The sequence below is a fragment of the Nelumbo lutea genome, chromosome 5 (assembly GCF_056320005.1).
Source record: "Nelumbo lutea isolate HS-2025 chromosome 5, American lotus-T2T, whole genome shotgun sequence".
Classification (NCBI taxonomy): domain Eukaryota; kingdom Viridiplantae; phylum Streptophyta; class Magnoliopsida; order Proteales; family Nelumbonaceae; genus Nelumbo; species Nelumbo lutea.
Window position 1 is genome coordinate 372,021 of NC_142688.1, and position 22,095 is coordinate 394,115.

Genomic DNA, 22,095 nt, shown 5'->3' on the forward strand with positions numbered 1-22,095 from the left:
GATAGATGAGAGACCCAACCAATTGTTGATATAGAGTAGCATTAGGAAGCAAGGCCCTATCAGATTTAGACATCTTGACATTGAGTTCCAAAGGTGTATCAACCTGTTTGGTGTCTGTAAGACCAGCAAGCTTTATAAGGTCACATGAATATTTGTGTTGACAAACAAAGTAACCACGGTTGTTACGATGTACTTCTAGCCCCAAGAAATAAGTAAAGGAACCCAAGTCTTTCATATGGAAGGAACTGTGGAGAAGAGACTTAAGTTATTGGATTCCAACCTCGTCATCCCCTGTCAATAACATATCATCTACATACAACAACAAGATGGTAATGCCTTGAGGTCTTTGACAGATGAAAAGAGAATAATCAGAGGCACTCTGATTGTAGCCAATAACCACAAAAACATCTCGAAATTTCTTAAACCAAGCACGGGGAGCTTGTTTGAGACCATATAAGGATTTCTTTAACTGACAAACAAGAGAGTTGAGGGATCATAACTGTATCCAGGAGGAAGCTTCATGTATACTGTCTCCTTCAAATCGCCATGAAGAAAAGCATTCTTCACATCTAACTGATGTATGGCCCATGAATGTGTAGCAGATAAAGCTAAGAAGATATAGGCTGTAGTAATCTTGGTAATAGGAGCAAATGTCTCTTCATAGTCAATGCCATACTCTTGGGTGTATCCCTGAGCAACAAGCCTAGCTTTGTACCGGTCCAACGAGTCATCTGACTTCAACTTAACTGTGTAAATCCAATGATTTCCAATAATCGGAGCATCTGAGGGAGGGACTACCAAATCCCAAGTGTCATTCTCTTGTAAGGCATGAATTTCTGCATCCATTGGAGCTCTCCAATGAGGACTAGTAATGGCTTGCTTATATGAGCGGGGAATCTCTATGATAGATAACACAACAGAAAAAGAGCTATGGTTTGAAAGAAAGCCATAGTGGTCAGGGGGTTGAGAAATACGAGGGGAACGACGAAGATATGTGGAAGGAAGAGAATCTGAAGGAACATCACTTATAAGAGCATTAGTGGGAGGAGGATTTGGGCTAGGAGGAAGTGAAGTTGGAGGCATAGGATCTGGGGCACATAATCTTCCGCGAGAGAAGACAAGAAAATCCTTCACACCAGTAGGAGGAGAAGCATCCTGCAAGTCAAAATTCTGCAAGACAGAACCAGATGGAGCAGATAACTTTGCAACAATAGCAAAAAAGGAAAGATGCTCAAGGAAAACAACATTTTGAGAAACACGAATACGACGAGCAGAGGGATCATAACAAAGAAATCCTTTGTGATCTGGACTATATCCCACAATGGTACACATAATTAACTGAGCAATTAACTTAGAACGTTCACGAAGAGGAAGACGAACAAAGCAAAGACACCCAAAAACATGGAGGCTAGATAAGTCTGGTGATTGACCAAATAGTTTCTGGAAAGGGGGTATATTAGCTAGAACTAATGAGGGAACATAGTTAATCAAGAAAACAACAATACTGGAAGCTTCCACCCAAAGGAAGAAGGTGCATGAGATTCTTGCAGTAGGGTTCTCACAACATAGAGCACATGACCATTCTTGTGCTCTACCACTCCATTCTGTTGAGGTGTATCTGGATCCCTTCATTGAACTTGTATCCCATGACTTCTCAAGTAGGTTAAGAAGTCTCCATCAGTGTATTCTCCCCCTAAATTTGAATGGAATGACCATGCTGCTTACAGTAGGTGCAAACATTCTTCTTCTTACAATGAGAAGCAACGTGTCCAAAGTGTTGGACCTGATAATCTCATATTCGGGCCTAAGTCTCATAAGGAACTGATTCACTTTTCTTTTCTCAAAGTGTTGCCAGAGATACTTGACACATTCTATGGGATCTGAAGAATCTGTATTGGTAAGTTCATACTCTTCCCACAAGTCAATAAAACCGGCATAATATTCCTGAATTTTCTTATCTCCCTGACAATGGGAAAAGATTTCAGGTTCAATCTGATACTGTCTGGACATGTTGGGTGACGGTACACTTTCTTTAACTATGCATACATCTCATAAGCTGTACGCATCATTCTCATGGGTACAGCAATGTGAGAAACAATTGAACCGAGTATCCAAGAGACTAATTTCCCATTATCCAACTTCCATCGTGCATATCCTTTGATACCAGTTTCATCGGGCTTAGTAATCTTCCCATCCAAATATCCTTCTAGGCCTTCTCCTTCAACAAAGAAGTCAAAATGGAACTTCCACATGCTGTATTAGTTCCATCAAACTTTATGGGAATGATATCAGCCTTCTCAGACATTTTGGAAGCCCAAAAAAAGATAGCAGATTTCAATAAAGGGTAACAGTCCAAGAAACTGGTGATTAATCACCCAAATAAAATCAGTAGCAACTACACAACAATATTGAAAGAATACTCCACCAAAGGAAATTGAGACTTTGCTGCAGAAATCTCCAAAAGAGGGCTGTATCAATTTCAATCCTAAAATGGTAAGTTTCAGGACTGTCAGCCACAAGCTGGGATCGAAACCCTATCAAAACTGATCCAAACTTCAAAGAAGAATGATGAACAGATAAAGAAGGCCTGGGCACACCAACTACAAAGTTCTAGGCTGATGGAATCAGCCGATTTAAAAAAAGAAGAAGAAAATCTGACCTGCTGGGTGTCTTTTCCAGGAAAAATGATATCAGCTTCGTCTGATCACAGCAGCACTTAAAAAACTTCAAGTAGGGTTTGAGAGTGATTGAAATACTCCTTAAACAGCCTACTAATCACCCCAAAACTCAAATCAATCAGCAGCTAAAGGATATGGCCTGCTCTGATACCATGCCAATCTTCTAGGTTGAGAGAACACCAAGAGTTTCAGGGGTGTCAAACAGTATATCCGACCCCCACCCCCAAAGAGCCTATATATCTTATTAGTTATAAGTATTTACAAACAGGTCCTTGAAGGGCTACAGATAAAAAATGAATAACTACAAAGAGACCCTTGGAGGGCTGAAAGAGAAGAAAGAAAAAAAATGCTATGGTACAACAGGGACCATAGAACAACATTACATCAAGTATCTCTACATCCTATAATGTAGAGGAGGTTGCAAGAATATCATGGTGAAGAGCTGGAGGAGGAACACTTCAACTCCTACCTTCATTCATCTTCTTTATTCCTCACACCAAACTTTCTCCTCTTGTTTGTCTCTCTAGTGTCTCTACTTTAGTTAATTTTCTGAACTCCGTGATCTTGGGGGACAGTGGTTCAGACTCTAGAGTTTGGGCACTTAATCAGTCATGGTCTTTCTCTTGCAAATCCTTCTTTAACTCTCTAGTTGCTTCTGATTCCTCCCCTTCTTTCCCTGTCAAGGAGATTTGGACTCGCCCCATCCCTCCTAAAGTCAGCGCGTTCTGTTGGGAAGTGTTCTATGATTCCATCAATACCTGTGATCTGCTTCAGAGAAAAAGACCAACTTGGTGCTTGTCCACAAATCGGTGCTCCTTATGTAAGCTGCATGGTGAGACTGCCTTTCATCTTTTAATTTCCTATCCTTTTGCTAACTTCATTTGGGAGTGGTTTTCCTCTTTGTTTGGTTGCAGCTGGACTACTACTAATCTGGAATCCTTCTTAAACTCTCACTTATTCAGGTGTTCTAAAAGGAGAGGCAGAATCATGGGAAGATGCACTAGGGCAGCTATAGCATGGACAATTTGGGAAGAAAGAAATCTGAGGATATTTGATGACAAAGAGAGGAGTAAAGAAACTGTGATTGAAGTGATAACTCTAAGGGTGGCACATTGGGTGAAAACACTAAAATTGTTTGCTGATTTTAAGATAGAAGACTTTTTCAGATCATGGGGAACAATTGCAAACACTGCATCTAGAAAATCTATTGTAATCGAATCCTGGTCCCCTCCGGATGCTGGGTGGAAGAAACTCAATTTTGCTGGAAGCTGTTTGGGAAATCCGGGGCCAGTGGGCATTGATGGTCTGATTAGGGATGAGAATGAAAATTTGGTTGCCATGTTCTCAGGTCCTATTCAGCATGGTGACGTGGTGACTTCTGAAATGAAGGCTGCAGTGTTTGGAGTTGAGAAAGCTAAAGAAATGGGGATTGAGAAGCTGATTGTTGAAGGGGACTCAAAAACTGTGGTGAACTGGTTGAAGACAGGGGAATGAATTAGTTGGCAACTGAGGAATGAGCTCAGATGCTTCAAACAGGCTTCTAAAGACATGGTGTGATGAGTTACCACTCACCTCGGAAGCCCCTTCGAGGGTGGCTTAACCTTCTGAAACAGAAGATGAAGGGAAGAGGAGAAGGGTAGGAAGAAAATGGCTCAGAGAGAGAGAGAGATAAAAGAGAGATTCATTCACGCCACTTATTACATGATCAGGGCCTTATATAGCTAGCCTACATGTGTGCAATCATGGAGAGAATATCTTCTGGTGGCAGTGTAACTAACTCTGGAAGGCTCTGAGTGTAACTATGTTGGAACCCAAACACTTCCTCTGAACCCAACTATGGGAGTGGAGCAAACCACCACCACTTCCTCTGAACCCAACTATGGGAGTGGAGCAAACCACCACCAATCAACATTTCACTAGAAGACAGAAAGGGTAGTATGGCATGCGGCAGGGCCTCCAAAGTTAGTTATACTCAGAACCTTCCAGAGTTAGTTACACTGCCACCAGAAGATATTCTCTCCATGATTGCACACATGTAGGCCAGCTATATAAGGCCCTGATCATATAATAAATAGTGTGAATGAATATCTCTTTACCTCTCTCTCTCTCTGAGTCATTCTTCTTCCTACCTTCCACTCTCTTCTCTCCCTTCATCTTCTGTTTCAGGAGGTTAAGCCACCCTTGAAGGGGCTTCCGAGGTGAGTGGTAACTCATCAATTGGTATCAGAGCCAGGCTATCCAGATCACAGGCTTCACGATGCCACAGACATGTTCCTCTACCATGGATGATAGGGTCGACCAACTTGAGGTTGGATTCCACCAGGTGTTGAACGAACTTAGGGAACTCAAAGTGGTCGTCTCAAGCTTCGCCTCTCAGCAACAATCCGGCGAGACCAGTCACCCAGCAGGAGCGGAAGCCTCTGCTTCTAGCAGCCAAAGAACAGGGTATTACCCCACCGGAAAAGTCACTAAGATCAACTTTTCCAACTATTCCGGTGGAGATCCCATTCCTTGGATCTTCAGAGCAGAAAGATTTTTCAAATACCACGAAACACCCGCACACCAGCGTGTCTCCATTGCTTCCATTCATCTAGAAGGGGGCGCGATTCTATGGCTCCAGTGGTATCACCAAAATCATCCCTAGGTAACTTGGGCAGAGTTCACTGAAGCTCTGTGCATCCATTTTGGACCAATGACGTTCGTGGACTATGACGAACTTATCACTCAATTAAAGCAGACTGGGACGGTAGCAGAATACTAGCTCGAGTTCGAGCGAAAGGTGACCAGGGTACATGGCTGGCCGGAGAAGGCCTTAGTGGGATGTTTTGTGGGAGGCCTTAGAGAGGATATCAGCCTGGTGGTGAGGGCTCTCCGTTCGGCGACAGTCATGGCTACGGTGGGATTGGCTCGCCTACAAGAAGAGAAAATCGATAACCTATGCAGAGCCAGCAAGTCGACCTACCCGAATGTGAGGACTTCCCCACGGGTCGATCAACAACCCATGAAACAGGTTGGGGATCATCAGAAGGCCATCTTGCTTAGGCCCACTATGCCCTTCAAACATCTCTCGTGGGCTAAGATGCAGGCCCGACGCGAAAAAGGCCTTCGTTATAGCTATGATGACAAGTTTGGAACGGGCCATAAATGCCAGGTCCAACGGGTGTTTCTCCTACAGACAGAGGAAGAGCCGGAAGGGACAGAACCAGAGCACTTAAATGACTGTGAACTGATCCCAGACGGACCAGAACCTGACGGGGCCAAGATCTCCTTACACGCTCTCACGGGCCTCAACTCTCTTCAGTCCATGCAAGTAGAAGGAAGATTGGTTGGCCGGATGATGAGAGTAGAATTTATCATATTTTTATCCTCAATTATTCTGTCTTTTACACTAAATTAGCATCTAATTGGACTCATATCTCTTATATTTTGGTCCAGGGTATGAAAGAAGGCATCAAGTGCAAAGAAAGACAAATCAGATGATTTTTCACAGTTTCGACATCGTTCAGTGATTTGGGCCTAACTCGGGTCTCCGAACTCCGAATGGGCTGATTCAAGATCCACTGGAAAGATAAGAGAAAAAGCCACAACTTTCATGTTTTGGGCTTTCGCAGATTCGGCCTGCATCGAAGTCTAATTTGGGCCCGAACTCGGGGCAATTTCGTAGGAAGGCCCAATCCGTAGCTGAAGCCTAACTCGCAGAAAAGCCTGGCTGAAGCCCAATTCGCAGAGGAGGTCTATTACGAATCCAAGAACAAGAAACTAAGAAGAATCCTTTTGGATCCAAATTCTTGATGTAATCTTAGAGTGAAAAAGGGATTGAGTTCAAGAGATAAAGAGATAAGATTAGAATTAGGATAGGACTTTCTATTTCTTGTAAAGATCAACTTCAAGAAAAATTAGGAGACCACCCCCTCCCCTTTAATCTATATAAAGGAGGGGGCGGACCAGCTTTGGAGAGGACTTGATCACTGAATCATTCGATCATTCAACTTCTGATTTGAATCAAGAAGCAAGGAGCAATCAGTCAAGAAGGGTTCAAGAAAGGTTCAAGAATTCAAGAAACTTCAAGAAGAGGAGATCTCAGCACCATGGGCGAATTCAAGAGTTCTTTCTTCCCCTTTGTTTGTTTTAATTCTTCCATCATGAACTGATTTGTTTCTTGGTAGGGCTATGGAAAGCCTAACCATGTTGATGAATATATTTTTATTTTCTTGATTTATCCAAGATTGTGATTTCCATATAGTCTATGAATTATTGTGTTTGATGTAATTAAGAGCTTGGCCACCTCTTAATTGATTTGGGTTATGTGAATGAATTGAGAAAGGAATTCACATAATTGACAGAATAATTCATAGTGTGAATTGAATGATATATAGAGATATATATACATGATTCATCTGAATTTAATGGTTTTCTTGGACTTAATGCACTTCCATCTTGAGAGCTCTACTCGAGAGATCGAAGGGTTACCTGATGGACGTAGGTTTAGTATATCTCGAAAGAGAATATTAAATAAGTTTGTGAAAATCTCAGCTTATGGGAATAACAATTAGTCTTGGATAATTGGACCCATCAATATTCATTGCATTGGTTAGGTGGACCAAAAGTCCTAGCGATTCCATCATTTGCATATTCGATTAGTGATCACCCTTGTTTTTACTTTTCTTTGTTCCAGTTTTTATTTTCAGTAGTTATTGTTTCCATAAATCTAAATTTCGACTGTCCAAATAATTAGGGAAGATTGTGATTCTAATACTTATTTTGTTAAATCCCCGTGGGAACGATATTATTATACTACTTGATAACTAGTGCACTTGCTAGAGCTATATATTTATAGCTATCAAGTTTTTGGCGCCGTTGCCGGGAATTTAATCCTAAAATAATATTAGAATTTGTTAACCTTGATTAATTTGGACCATTTATTTCTTTTTTTTATTATTATTTTATTTTCCTTTTATTTCTTTCTATTTCTGTTATTTTTATTTTATTTGTTTGTTCGAAAATTTTTGTTTCTTTTGTTGGATCAGATTTACTAGTGCATGACACGCACTAGATAGGAAGAAGGGTTAGCTGAATTCGATCCAGAAATTGAAAGGACCCTTCACTTGTTGCAAAGGGCCAATAAAGGAAAATCAAGAGAAGAGGTTGTTATTTGCGAATCAGCCATAGAGATTGAAGGAAAGATGGTAGAAGGAAATTGCACCCTCTTGGATTATGCTTGTCTAAACATTGATGGGGCGACATCCAGCATTTGCAAGCCTACCATCCATGCCAATAATTTTGAAATAAAACCTGCGATAATTCAAATGATCCAAACCAGTATTCAGTTTAGTGGGTTACCAAGTGATGACCCTAATGCACACATCGTTAACTTCCTTGAAATATGTGATACATTTAAACACAATGGAGTTAGTGATGATGCGATTAGGCTAAGATTATTTTCTTTTTCATTGCGTGATAGAGCTAAAGATTGGCTCAACTCACTCCCTGCAGGAAGCATCACCACTTAGAATGATTTAACCTAGAAATTTTTGGCTAAATATTTCCCACCCTCCAAAACAACAAAATTAATTAATGATATTACTACTTTTGCTCAATTCGAGAGGGAGTCCCTGTATGAAGCATGGGGAAGATTTAAAGAGATGCTTAGGAGGTGTCCTCACCATGGGATACCAATTTGGCGACAAATATAAACCTTTTATAATGGTATTATCCCCTCTAATCGGTCCATTATTGATGCAGCCGCAGGTGGTACAATCATGAGAAAAACTCCAGAGGAAGCATATGACTTAGTGGAGGAGATGGCATTAAACAGCTACCAGTGGAGCAATGATCGAACCAATCAGAGGGGAGTACACCACATTGATTCCTTTGCATCCTTATCTGCGCAAATAGCCAATATAAACAAAAGACTGGATAATTTTAGTATTGCAGCCATTAATACAACACCTAGCATCTCATGCGATTTATGTGGTCAAATAGGACATGCCAATTCTGATTGTTAATTAAATAGTCCTTTTATTTCCCATGAGAATGCTAATTTTATCTCTCATGCTGGCAGGTCAAATTACAACCCTTATTCAAACACATACAATCCAGGGTGGAGGAGTCATCCCAACTTCTCTTGGAGCAACAATCATCAAAAGGCACCCGTGGGATTCCAACCACAACCGCCCCCACAAGAGAAAAAGAGCAATTTGGAGGAGATGATTTCTAAGTTCATCAACACTGCTGAAGCAAAATTCCAAAGCCATGAAATAGCAATTAAGAACTTAGAAGCTCAAATGGGGTAGGTTGTAAGCATGTTATTAGAAAGGAAAGAGGGAAGGCTACCCAGCAACACAGAAAGGAACCCTAGAGAGCAAGTAAACGCCATAACTTTAAGAAGTGGGAAAACAGTTGGCGAAATTCAAAGAAAGGACAAGGAAGCTGAAGTGGCCGATCTACAAAAGGAGAATGAGGGAAGCACCCCTAAACTGAATTTACATGAAATTAAACTTCCTATCTCCTACCCTGGAAGAGTCTTGAAGGCTAAATTAGATAGACAATTTGAGAATTTTTTGGAAGTGTTTAAAAGATCCATATTAACCTTCATCTTCTTGATGTATTGTCACAGATGCCGAAGTATGCCAAATTCCTGAAGGAGGTGATGCCTAATAAAAGAAAGTGGGTGGATGGTGAGATGGTAAAACTAAACGAAGAATGTTCAACCATTCTTCAAAAGAAATTGCCCCCAAAGCTTAAGGATCCAGGGAGTTTTTCTATACCTTGCACCATAGGGAATACTGAATTTGAAAAAGCTTTATGTGATTTAGGTGCTAGTATAAATTTAATGCCTTATTCTATTTTTGAAAAACTTGGACTGCATGAATTAACATCTACAACTATTATCCTGCAATTAGCTGATAGAAGCATCAAATATCCTAGGGGAATAGTAGAAGATGTTTTGGTCAAAGTGGGCAATTTTATTGTTCCTGCCGATTTCATTGTGTTGGATATGGAGGAAGATAGGACAATGCCTCTGATTTTAGGGAGACCTTTTCTTGCTACTGGTGATGCTTTAATTGAAGTGCGAAAAGGTCTACTTACCCTTAGAATCATTGGTGAAGAAGTGGTGTTCAATGTATTTAAAACTATGGAACATCCCAACACAATTGAACATGAAATTTATGCAATCGATAGCATTGATGTTGGTGCAACTAAAGTAGATACATCTAAATCAGAAGACATGCTGAAAGTTGCACTTAACAATAGTCCTAATCAATTGCAACAAGCAGAGCAAAAGTTTGTACTGAAATCAGAATTGCAAAATTTGACTTCTGAGCCACATTCTTTTGAAATTACAATTCATAATGCATCTTTACCTCCATCTCACACAAAACCCCTTCCATCTATTGTGCAGGTCCCTATTCCAGGTTTAAACCCACCTATGAAGGATGAAAGGGGGAAACATCGGAAGTTGAAAACCAAGTGGGATGGACCCTTTAAAGGGGCTAAAGTATTCCCTCATGGAGCGATTGAAATACATAATGATGATGGGAGTACATTCAAGGTAAATGGACACCGGTTGAAACATTATATTGAAGGAGAACAACCCACCCACCATGGGTTCGTTCTCTCCTTGAAACCGCCATGAAGGAAAGGTGAAAGTCAAGCTCACGACTTAAAAACGGGCGCTTGTGGGAGGCAACCCATTTAGTTTAGTTGTTTGTTTTGTTCAGTTTTTTTAATTTCTTATGAGTGTATTTTTCTCTTCTTCGTATCTCACATTTGTAGGATCTCAACGAGGCATTCAGGGAAGTCCTCTTAAATCTCTCTCCTTGTTCTTGTCATGCATATTCCATACATTGAGGACAGTGTATATCTTAAGTGTGGGGGAGGAGTAAGGGGTTGATAAATTTTTTTTTTCGAACTCTAGCATGCTTTGATCATGATTTTTTTACCTTTCCTTTTGAAATTTCTACTCCTTGGGGACTTGTTTTTAAATGATTGCAAATCACCTTGAATCATGTGCTTAGGGAGGATAGACAAGAAAGGATGCAGGCAAATCTAGCTGAAATTTCTGGCTAGGGAAGGCATCTCATTAGTTTGAATGATCAACGGGCACGATGCAATACAGAGTTGACCCTTGTGAGCATTTGGTTTCTAACGGACAAACAGTGGTTGATTATTCTAGAACTTGTCTTGTTAGGCATGTTGAGACCACGATAATGAATTCATATACTAGAACGTGTTATATATCAAAAAAAAAAAACCTCATGTGAGGTGGAGCATAAAATGCACTCACCGAGAGAAAAAAAAAAGAGTTAGTGTGAGATGGAGCATAAAATACACTCACACTAAAAGAATAAAAGGGTGAGATGGAGCATAAAATGCACTCATCCCTAGATCCCAAACCCTAATTCACCTTTTGATGCATTGCACTCATGATAAGTGGTGGAGATGCGATATATAAGCAAGCTTAGGGTAATAGCATTCCTTGTTTCGTTCTAAAGAATCATGAGAGGGTATTTTTTGAATCTTGCCACATGTGATTATGAAAACAAAGAGGGCTTACTCTAGCTATAAATTATTCATGCGAAGAGATGCCTGCTTCCCTTGATTGTTGATCTCACTTGGGGACATGAAGATTGATGATTTAAGATTATTCTTGGACAAGTTAAAAAGGAAAAGAAGTGGACGAAGGGAAGAAGCATGGATACTGATCAAGGCTTACAGGAGGACAAATGCCCTGTTGAGAGAAATCCAAAACAAATCTTTTAGTTTGTTCCTGTTTTAATTTTGTTTTGAGTTTTGTCTTGCCCGAGGACGAGCAAGAGTTTAAGTGTGGGGGATTTGATGATAGTAGAATTTATCATATTTTTATCCTCAATTATTCTGTCTTTTATACTAAATTAGCATCTAATTGGACTCATATCTCTTATATTTTGGTCCAGGGTATGAAAGAAGGCATCGAGAGCAAAGAAAGACAAATCGGATGATTTTTCACAGTTTCGACATCGTTCAGTGATTTGGGCCTAACTCGCGTCTCCGAACTCCGAATGGGCTGATTCAAGATCCACTGGAAAGATAAGAGAAAAAGCCACAACTTTCATGTTTTGGGCTTTCGCAGATTCGGCCTGCATCGAAGTCTAATCCGAGCCCGAACTTGGGGCAATTTCGTAGGAAGGCCCAATCCACAGCTAAAGCCCAACTCGCAGAAAAGCCTGGCTGAAGCCCAATTCGCAGAGGAGGTCTATTACGAATCCAAGAACAAGAAACTAAGAAGAATCCTTTTAGATCCAAATTCTTGATGTAATCTTAGAGTGAAAAAGGGATTGAGTTCAAGAGATAAAGAGATAAGATTAGAATTATGATAGGACTTTCTATTTCTTGTAAAGATCAACTTCAAGAAAAATTAGGAGACCCCCCCCCCTCCCCTTTAATTTATATAAAGGAGGGGGCGGACCAGCTGTGGAGAGGACTTGATCACTGAATCATTCAATCATTCAACTTCTGATTTGAATCAAGAAGCAAGGAGCAATCAGTCAAGAAGGGTTCAAGAAAGGTTCAAGAATTCAAGAAACTTCAAGAAGAAGAGATCTTAGCACCATGGGCGAATTCAAGAGTTCTTTCTTTCCCTTTGTTTGTTTTAATTTTTTCATCATGAACTAATTTGTTTCTTGGTAGGGCTATGGAAAGCCTAACCATGTTGATGAATATATTTTTATTTTCTTGATTTATCCAAGATTGTGATTTCCACATAGTCTATGAATTATTGTGTTTAATGCAATTAAGAGCTTGACCACCTCTTAATTGATTTGGGTTATGTGAATGAATGGAGAAAGGAATTCACATAATTGACAAAATAATTCATAGTGTGAATTGAATGGTATATAGAGATATATATACATGATTCATCTGAATTTAATGGTTTTCTTGGACTTAATGCACTTCCATCTTGAGAGCTCTACTCGAGAGATCGAAGGGTTACCTGGTGAGCATAGGTTTAGTATATCTCGAGAGAGAATATTAAATAAATTTGTGAAAATCTCAGCTTATGGGAATAACAATTAGTCTTGGATAATTGGACCTATCAATATTCATTGCATTGTTTAGGTGGACCAAAAGTCCTAGCGATTCCATCATTTGCATATTCGATTAGTGATCACCCTTGTTTTTACTTTTCTTTGTTCCAGTTTTTATTTTCAGTAGTTATTGTTTCCATAAATCTAAATTTCGACTGTCCAAATAATTAGGGAAGATTGTGATTCTAATACTTATTTTGTTAAATCCCTGTGGGAACGATATTATTATACTACTTGATAACTAGTGCACTTGCTAGAGCTATATATTTATAGCTATCATCGGACCATGATGATTTTGATTGATAATGGCTCTACCCTGAATTTCATCACTTGCCGTTTGGCTAAGCAACTAGGTATGACTTTACAACCCACTCCTCTCTTTTCAATCCATGTGGCTAATGGGAGTCAGATGTCATGTAATGGTGTATGTAAGAAGGAAAAGATCCTCATATAGGGCCATAATTTCGTGGTGGATCTCCACTTATTGGATTTCTCGGGGGTTGATATTATTTTAGGGTTCATTGGTTGCGTGGCCTAGGTCCTGCACTTTGTGATTGGGCCAAAATGACAATGGATTTTCACCAGGATGGTCAGACTTGTTATTTACAAGGGGTGCAGCCCCCTAGTCCCCAAGGTGACACTTTAGTCTCCATGATACGGTCCTCCAAGGATGCTGGAGAACCCTTATTTATGCACTCAGGCATTCGGCCCACAGTCCCAATTTTGGACAACCAAGGCTGTGTCCACCCCACGGAAGCCCAACACGAGGCCTTACGATTGATACTCGATCAGTTTGGTGATGTATTCAAGGAGCCGAACCAATTACCTCCACCCCGGGCTCATGATCATCAGATACCTCTTTTAACAGGTTCTAAACCAGCCAATGTGAGGCCATATAGATACCCTTACTTCTAGAAGCTAGAAATTGAGAAGGCAGTGAGAGAGATATTGGAAAAAGGACATATACAGACCAACACCAGCCCTTTTTCATCCCCTGTACTCCTAGTGAAGAAGAAGGATGGTAGTTGGCGCTTTTGCGTAGATTATTGGGTCTTGAATCAGATTACAGTGAAGGACAAGTTTCTTATACCCCTCATTGATGAACTGCTCGACCAGTTAGGTGAGGCACGAGTGTTCTCCAAATTAGACCTGCGGTCCGGGTATCATCAGATTCGGGTCCACCAGGCTGACATTCACAAGACGGCCTTTAGGACCCACGATGGCCATTATGAGTTTTTGGTTATGCCTTTTGGACTCACCAACGCCCCCTCCACTTTTAGGCCCTCATGAATGACAACTTCAGGCCATTCCTATGGCGATTTATTCTGGTGTTTTTCGATGACATTTTGGTATACAGTAGGGATTGGGACACACATATGGAACATCTGAAACTCACCCTCACAACTCTAAGGGGGCACCAGTTACATGCCGAAATGACAAAGTGTTCATTTGGATGAGGACAAATTCAATACTTAGGCCATGTGGTTGCAGCCGGGCGGGTCATGGCAGACCCAGAAAAGGTAGACGCCATCTAGAAGTGGCCCAAGCCCACTACTGTAAAGGCTCTATGGGGCTTTCTTGGGCTTACCGGATATTATAGGCACTTCATTAAGGGGTATGGGCTTATGGTCGCCCCTTTAACGCATCTATTAAAGAAGGATTCCTTCGGTTGGGCTGATAATGCCCAACGGGCTTTTGAAGACTTGAAGATAGCAGTTTATAGCCCTCATTTCTTTGACATTACCACAACCATCATTTCTTTGACATAAGTGGACTGACCTTGGTGAGCTGCAAAGAGAGCCTTGTTGAAATAAGCAATGGGCTGCCCTTTCTGCATCAAGATGGCTCCTACCTCTACACCTGATGCATCACATTCTATTTCAAAGGGATGAGACTGGAGGGCTAGAAACTGCTATCTTCAAGTCTTCAAAAGCCCATTGGGCATCATCAGCCCAACCGAAGGAATTCTTCTTTAATAGACGCGTTAGAGGGGCGGCCATAAGCCCATACCCCTTAATGAAATGCCTATAATATCCGGTAAGCCCAAGAAAACCCCTTAGATCCTTTACAGTAGTAAGCTTGGGCCACTTCTGGATGGCGTCTACCTTTTTTGGGTCTACCATGACCCGCCCGGCTGCAACCACATGGCCTAAGTATTGAATTTGTCCTTGTCCAAAGGAACACTTTGTCATTTTGGCATGTAACTGGTGCCCCCTTAGAGTTGTGAGGGTGAGTTTCAGATGTTCCATATGTGTGTCCCAATCCCTACTGTATACCAAAATGTCATCGAAAAACACCAGAATAAATCGCCATAGGAATGGCCTGAAGTTGTCATTCATGAGGGCCTAAAAGTGGAGGGGGCGTTGGTGAGTCCAAAAAGCATAACAAAAAACTCATAATGGCCATCGTGGGTCCTAAAGGCCGTCTTGTGGATGTCAGCCTGGTGGACCCGAATCTGATGATACCCGGACCGCAGGTCTAATTTGGAGAACACTCGTGCCTCGCCTAACTGGTCGAGCAGTTCATCAATGAGGGGTATGGGAAACTTGTCCTTCACTGTAATATGATTCAAGGCCCATTAATTTATGCAAAAGCGCCAACTACCATCCTTCTTCTTCACTCGGAGTACAAGGGATGAAAAAGGGCTGGTGCTGGTCTGTATATGCCCTTTTTCCAATAGCTCTCTCACTGCCTTCTCAATTATTAGCTTCTAGAAGTAAGGGTATCTATATGGCCTCACATTGGCTGGTTTAGAACCTGGTAAGAGAGGTATCTGATGATCATGAGCCAGGGGTGGAGGTAATTGGTCCGGCTCCTTGAATACATTGCCAAACTGATCGAGTATCAATCGTAAGGCCTTGTGTTGGGCTTCTGTGGGGTGAACACAACCCTGGTTGTCCAGAATTGGGACTATGGGCCAAATGCCTAAGTGCATAAATAAGGGTTGGCCAGCATCCTTTGAGATCATGGAGGCTAAAGTGTCACCTTGTAAATGACAAGTCTGGCCATCCTGGTGAAAATCTATTATCATTTTGGCCCAATCACATATAGCGGGTCCTAGGCCACACAACCAATGAATCTCCAAAATAATATTAGCCCCCGAGAAATCAAATGGGTGGAGATCCACCACAAAATTATGGCCCTGTATGAGGATTTTTTCCTTCTTACATACACCATTACATGACATCTGACTCCCATTAGCCACATGGATTAAAAAGAGAGGAGTGGGTCATATGGTCATAACTAGTTGCTTTGCCAAACGACAAGTGATGAAATTCAGGGTAGTGCCACTGTCAATCAAAATCATTACGGTCCGGCCTACCAATCTTCCTTCTACACGCATGGACTAAAGAGAGTTGAGGTCCATGAGGGCGTGTAAGTAGATCTCGGCCCCATCAGGTTCTGGTCCATCTAGAATCAGTTCACAGTTATTTAAGTGCTCTGGTTCTGTCTCTTCTGGCTCTTCCTCTGTCTGTAGGAGAAACACCCGCTGGACCCAGCATTTATGTCCCGGTCCAAACTTATCATCACTGTTATAACAAAGGCCTTTTCGCGTCGGGCCTGCATCTCAGCCCATGAGAGACGTTTGAAATCCGCAACCGGTTTCATGGGCAGCTGATCGACCCGTGGAGGTGTCCTCAAATTTGGGTAGGTCGGTTTGTTGGCTCTGCGTAGGTTGTTGATTTTTTCTTCTTGTAGGCGAGCCAATCCCACTGTAGCCATGGTAATCGCCGGATGGAGAGCCCTCACCTCCAGACGGATATCCTCTTTGAGACCTCCCACGAAACATCCTACTAAGACTTTCTCTGGCCAGCCGTGTACCCTGGTCGCCATTCGCTCGAACTCGAGCTGGTACTCTGCTACCGTTCCAGTTTGCTTCAACAGAGTGATAAGCTCGTCGTAGTCCACGAACGTTGTCGGCCCAAAGCGGATGCACAAAGCTTCGGTCAACTTTGCCCAAGTTACCTGGGGATGATTTTGGTGATACCACTGGAGCCATAGAATCACGTCTCCTTCTAGATGAATTGAAGCGATGGAGACACGCTAGTGTGCAGGAGTTTCGTGGTATTCGAAAAATCTTTCTACTCGGAAGATCCAAGGAATGGGATCTCCACCGGAATAGTTGGGAAAGTTGATCTTAGTGACTTTTCCGGTGGGGTAATACCTTGTTCTTTGGCTACTGGAAGCAGGGGCTTCTGCTCCTGCTGGGTGACTGGTCTCGCCGGGCTATTACTGAGAGGCGAAGCTGGAGACGACCACTTTGAGTTCCTTGAGTTCGTTCAACACCTAGTGGAATCCAACATCAAGCTGGTTGACCTTATCATCCACGGTAGTGGAACGTGTCTGTGGCATCGTGAAGCCTGGGATTTGGATAGCCTGGCTCTGATACTAACTGATGAGTTACAGCTCACCTCGGAGGCCCCTTCTAGGGTGGCTTAACCTCCTGAAACAGAAGATGAAGGGGAGAAGAGAAGGGTAGGAAGAAAATGGCTCAGAGAGAGATAAAAGAGATATTCATTCACGCCACTTATTACATGATCAGGGCCTTATATAGCTGGCCTACATGTGTGCAATCATGGAGAGAATATCTTCTGGTGGTAGTGTAACTAACTCTGGAAGGCTCTGAGTGTAACTTACTCTGGGAGGCTCTGCTGCGTGTCACACTAGCCTCTCTGTCTTCTAGTGAAATGCTGTTCGGTGATGGCCTGCTCCACTCTTATAGTTGGGTTCGAAGGGAGTGTTTGGGTTCCAACATGGTGATTCAAATAGGGTGGATTAGAAGATCAGCTAATAGCGTGGCTGATGGTCTAGCTAAACAAGGACTTCAAAGACGATCTATGTTTTGGGCTACGTTTAATTAGCGGAGGTTTATGTTGGGTTACCCTTTGGGCTATGTTGTAATTAAAGGGATTGGCACTAGGGTTGTTTGTGGCAATGATGTATTTAGTGGGACACTATGGACTGCTTTTCTGCCCACAACTTCTTGTTGTACATGACTTTTTAAATTAATAAATCATTTCTGTGGTGCTGATAAAAAAAAAGGTGATTAGATAATCCCCCACCCCTTCCCCTCTTAGGGTGCAATGTGTCACCCCACTTAAAGAGACTTAAAGAGTCTTTTCTGAAGGGATAGGAAATCCATCACATGGACGCCCAAAGATTGCAGAATAAGGGGGCGAATTTCAAAAAATTTTTCTCTCCCTTCAACTGGGAATTGAATTCCCTATTTAGAAAATCACATTTTCAAGGATCATTCTTGAACCATAAACTGAACCAAATTTGAACCAAAAGGAGTAGGAAGAGATAATACCTGATACAAAGAAATAATATCTCTCAATGGAGGTGTTCACACCCAAGGAAGGATCCAAAATCTGCTCCCACTGAAGTTGGCGCAGTGCAGGGTGGAGCAGAATCAACAGTGTTCTTCCAAAAGAACTTGATCCTTCTCAAGAATCACCTGGACGACTTGTGAATACAACTCCCACCAATCTTTTCTCCAAAAGATTGGAATCAATATCCAATCTTGATTTCTCCCAAGATCTGGAGATTGAACTGCTGTAGGCGGCGGTTGTAGGAAGGAGGCGGCAAGAGAGTATTTGCAAGGTGCAGATTCTCTCTTTTGTGATTTCAGCTCTGAAGACAAGACTATCTGTTGCTTGCTTGTGATGTTGTGTGTCTAAAGGCTACCGCCCCCTCTTCCTTTTATAGACTTAAGGGATCAACTCCTAATCCCATTAGGAGTTGCTAACCCAAATCATATCTGGATTAGAAGTCCCTTTAAGATAAGGGATAACCCTTATCTTATCTGCAGATTAGATCAACCATCTCCCAATCTAATTAGGAAGTTTCAATGATCTAAATCTCATTTAGATCTTTGACTCTCTAAGTGGATAGGGTGTGGGCCCAATCCTATCAGCTGATCTATCTCAGAATTTGCCCCTTAAGTGACTAATGAAATTAGCCCAGTTCGAAATGGGCTTAAGGCCCATTTAAGGTTATGTATTCATTTAGCCTTCCAAACTGTTGCCCAGTTGGGCTTCCTTGTATGGCGTGGGACCCAAACATTGATCTACACATCAACCACATGGGTTCAGCCCAGCCTTTGTTACAAGGCCTGGCCAAATACACTGTTATGGATAGTGCACCCCTTGAAACCCATCAGATGGGCTCTATGGGCCCAACACTTACCCTAAGTGGCCCCTGGGCCAAGCCACCTTGTAACACCCAGGGACTGTGGGCAGATGCAAGATTAGCCCATCAGGCATTATCCTCAATGGTCTTACACTTAACCTCTCAGCCCATAATGATCATACACTGCCCGACAGGAGAGGACCTCTCCCTCAGCTGCAAGGAACAGTGTTGCACTCTCTCAAGTATGGATCCCGGGAATTAAAACCTTTTGCAAATTATTTCAAAACCATACTTTATATACTTTTATATCTCATATAAAATATATTTTGCAAAACAAATCTCAACGATTGAAATCGGTTGCCGGCAGTCTTGGTTTCCATCGGTGAGAGTGCATCCCCGATCATTACCTTTGTTCGACAAAGGGACTGATCTTGTCACTATGATCACCCACTCAGATGAATTTTCAGACTGTCCCAACATACCCAGGTTTTGACCCCCGCTAAGGATCTCACTGATTGGTACATCAAAGATAGCCCAATCCGACACCTAGTGCAGTATCATAATCGAGTCTAGGGGTCGGGTTAACTTTCCAGTTTTGCCCATCAATCTCCAAGGTCCAGGGCAATACTGGAAATCTGGTCCAGTTCAAAGATTCAATTAATCCTACATTGTATGTGCCTAGGGTCTCACCCCGGTAGCTGAGACAAGCCACCCCAACCGACTTGGTGGCACCATAGTGTCAGCCTTGTCAGGATAGGTCTCCCCAGACCAACCCACTGGCTGTGAGCATTCTAAACTAACACGAGTCTCATTAAGTGTCAAGTTTAAGGGTATTACACAGAAACATACCAATGGAACATGAATCAAATATGCACTTTTATTCATTTACAATAAACTCATAAAGTACATCATTTTGGTTGAAGCTAAGGGCATACAAAACTGTCTAACATTTTCTCTATGAGAAGACAAGTGGTATCCCATTAAAGACATGGATCATCTCATAAGAGCAGATGGTCTGGGCTTTTAGATGTCTAGGTGAGCCTCTCTTAACTAATTTAACCTTCTTAGTGCTTGCTTCCCATTGAAATGGACTCTATTACAAGCCCATCAAATGTAATGAATTGTTATTAGAGATCAAACCCCTTTTAAATTAATTTAGAGCCTTCTATCTACGTAAATGGACTCTACAGCAGGCCCATCCTTCTTAATAGGATTTTACCTACATGACTGGTCTAAGAAAAGGGGGTTTTATAAGCTATTACTGGGAGTAGCTTAATATCCTGCTCAGAATCTTGCAACCTTTGAGACTTGAACACTTAGGTTAGTTGTGGTGGTAATTTTGTAGCTAATTTGAGATGTTTTGGGGAGGTAATATTCTGCTAGATCTTAGAGAGACAAAGTTGGCAAATCATGACTGTAATCAGTCCAATTCTTGATGCAATTCAATGAAAAAAAATACCAGATAAGAGAAGACGAAGAAGAAAGAAGAAAAAAGAGAAAGATGAGAGAAAGAGTGATGGCTTTAGTTGCCACCCCACTCAGCTATTTATAATAACATCAAAACATAAGATGGCAATTACATTAATGCCCCTATTGCTTACATAAGCAAATAACTAACAAAACTAACATTGCTAACAACAGCCTAACAACAAATATAAATAAGGAACTAACGGCAGCAGTGGGGGCCACAATAACTAAAATAACAACAATATAACAACACTAATTATTGCTCTACATCTCTACACTCCCCCTCAAGTTGGGAATAGATATTTATCATTTCCAACTTGCGTAAATCTATTTCCAACTTGGCTCTTGTAATTGCCTTGGTGAAGAGATCAGCAAGCTACATATCAGAGGCAATATATTGAAGACACACTTCTTGAGAGGCAACTCTCTCTGATAAAGTGTCGATCCACTTCAATATGTTTAGTTTTGTCATGCTGTATCGGACAGTGTTTTAGAAGACATGGGAGGCGTATGCCTGAAGGTGCTCCCAAAATGCCTTGAGGCGTGTGCTAGAAGTAGACTTCCTGTCATCAACACACCCAATCCAATCAACATCTTTGTAGACTTATATCTTCATGTGACCATTATTTTTGAAGAGTACACCTCTTCCTAAACATCTCTTCAGGTAAGCAAGGATCCTCTCAACTGCAAGAAGGTGAGTGGTTTTAGGGGATTGCATGTACTGTCTAACTACACTGACTACATAAAAAATGTCTGGTTGGGTGAGGCAAAGATAAAGCAGTTTCCCAACTAACCTCTGAAACATAACCTTGTCTTCAAGGGGCTCTCCACCTTCGGTTCTAACCTTGTGGTTTTGTTCAATGGGTGTGTTAGCTGGTTTAATACCTAGCTTTCCAGTTTCCTCTAGAAAATCAAAAACTTACTTCCTTTGGGAGACAAAAAGCCCATGTTTGGACTGGGCTACTTCAATACCCAAGAAATAATGTAGTTTTCCCAAGTCTTTGACTTCAAATTCTTGATGAAACAGTTGTTTAAGAGAGTCAATCTCATGGGTATCACTCCCTGTCACCACAATATCATCCACATAAACAACAAGTAGAGTTAAGGAGGAGTCTGTTTTCTTAATGAAAAGAGTGTGATCTGATTGGGCTTGGGCATAGCCGAATTTTCCAAGAGCTAGTCTAAATCTATCAAACCATGCTCTTGGTGACTATTTCAGTCCATATAAGGCTTTATTCAATCGATAGACCTTCTTCCCTGCTTCTATATTGTAAAGTCCAAGAGGTAACTCCATGTATACCTCCTCTTGTAGATCACCATTGAGGAAGGCATTTTTAACATCCATTTGGAACAATGGCCATGAGAAATTTGCTACAATAGACAATAAAACTCTGATATTGTTCATCTTGGCTACTGGTGCAAAAGTCTCCAAATAGTTTATGCCATAAGTCTGTGTAAACCCCTTTCCAACTAATCTGACCTTATACCTCTCAATAGAGCCATCAACATTATGTTTCACTGTAAACACCTATCTACACCCGATCAATTTTTTCCCTTTTGGTTGATCAACTAATTCCCATGTATTGTTTTTGAGAAGGGCATCCATTTCTACTTTTGTGGCATCCTTCCACTCCAGTATTGACAAGGCTTCTTGCACTGTCCTAGGAATGGGAATAGCAGAGATAGATGCCAAAAAGGACTTATAAGATGGAGACAAATGGTCATAAGTTAGAAACTGAGAAATACAATGT

At 41.5% G+C, this 22,095-nt stretch overlaps 1 protein-coding gene and 1 non-coding gene across 6 annotated transcripts in view; one reads left to right on the forward strand and one right to left on the reverse strand.

The window, feature by feature from the left end:
• LOC148849675 (Calcineurin-like metallo-phosphoesterase superfamily protein) overlaps positions 1-22,095 on the forward strand; it is a 58,747-nt gene that overhangs the window by 20,246 nt on the left and 16,406 nt on the right. For 2 of the 5 annotated variants that reach the window (XM_088947034.1, XM_088947036.1), the window contains exon 1: positions 8,833-10,230. The exons of the other annotated variants lie outside the window; for them this stretch is intronic. In XM_088947034.1, the coding sequence (XP_088803160.1) occupies positions 9,295-10,230 (936 nt within the window). In that variant the 5' untranslated portion in view covers positions 8,833-9,294. Of the gene's footprint in view, positions 1-8,832; positions 10,231-22,095 lie in introns of those variants that run through there. 5 annotated transcript variants of the gene reach the window in all.
• Positions 8,243-8,349, reverse strand: LOC148849676 (small nucleolar RNA R71). The gene has a single exon (XR_016100106.1). It is a non-coding gene; the product is annotated as a small nucleolar RNA R71 (small nucleolar RNA).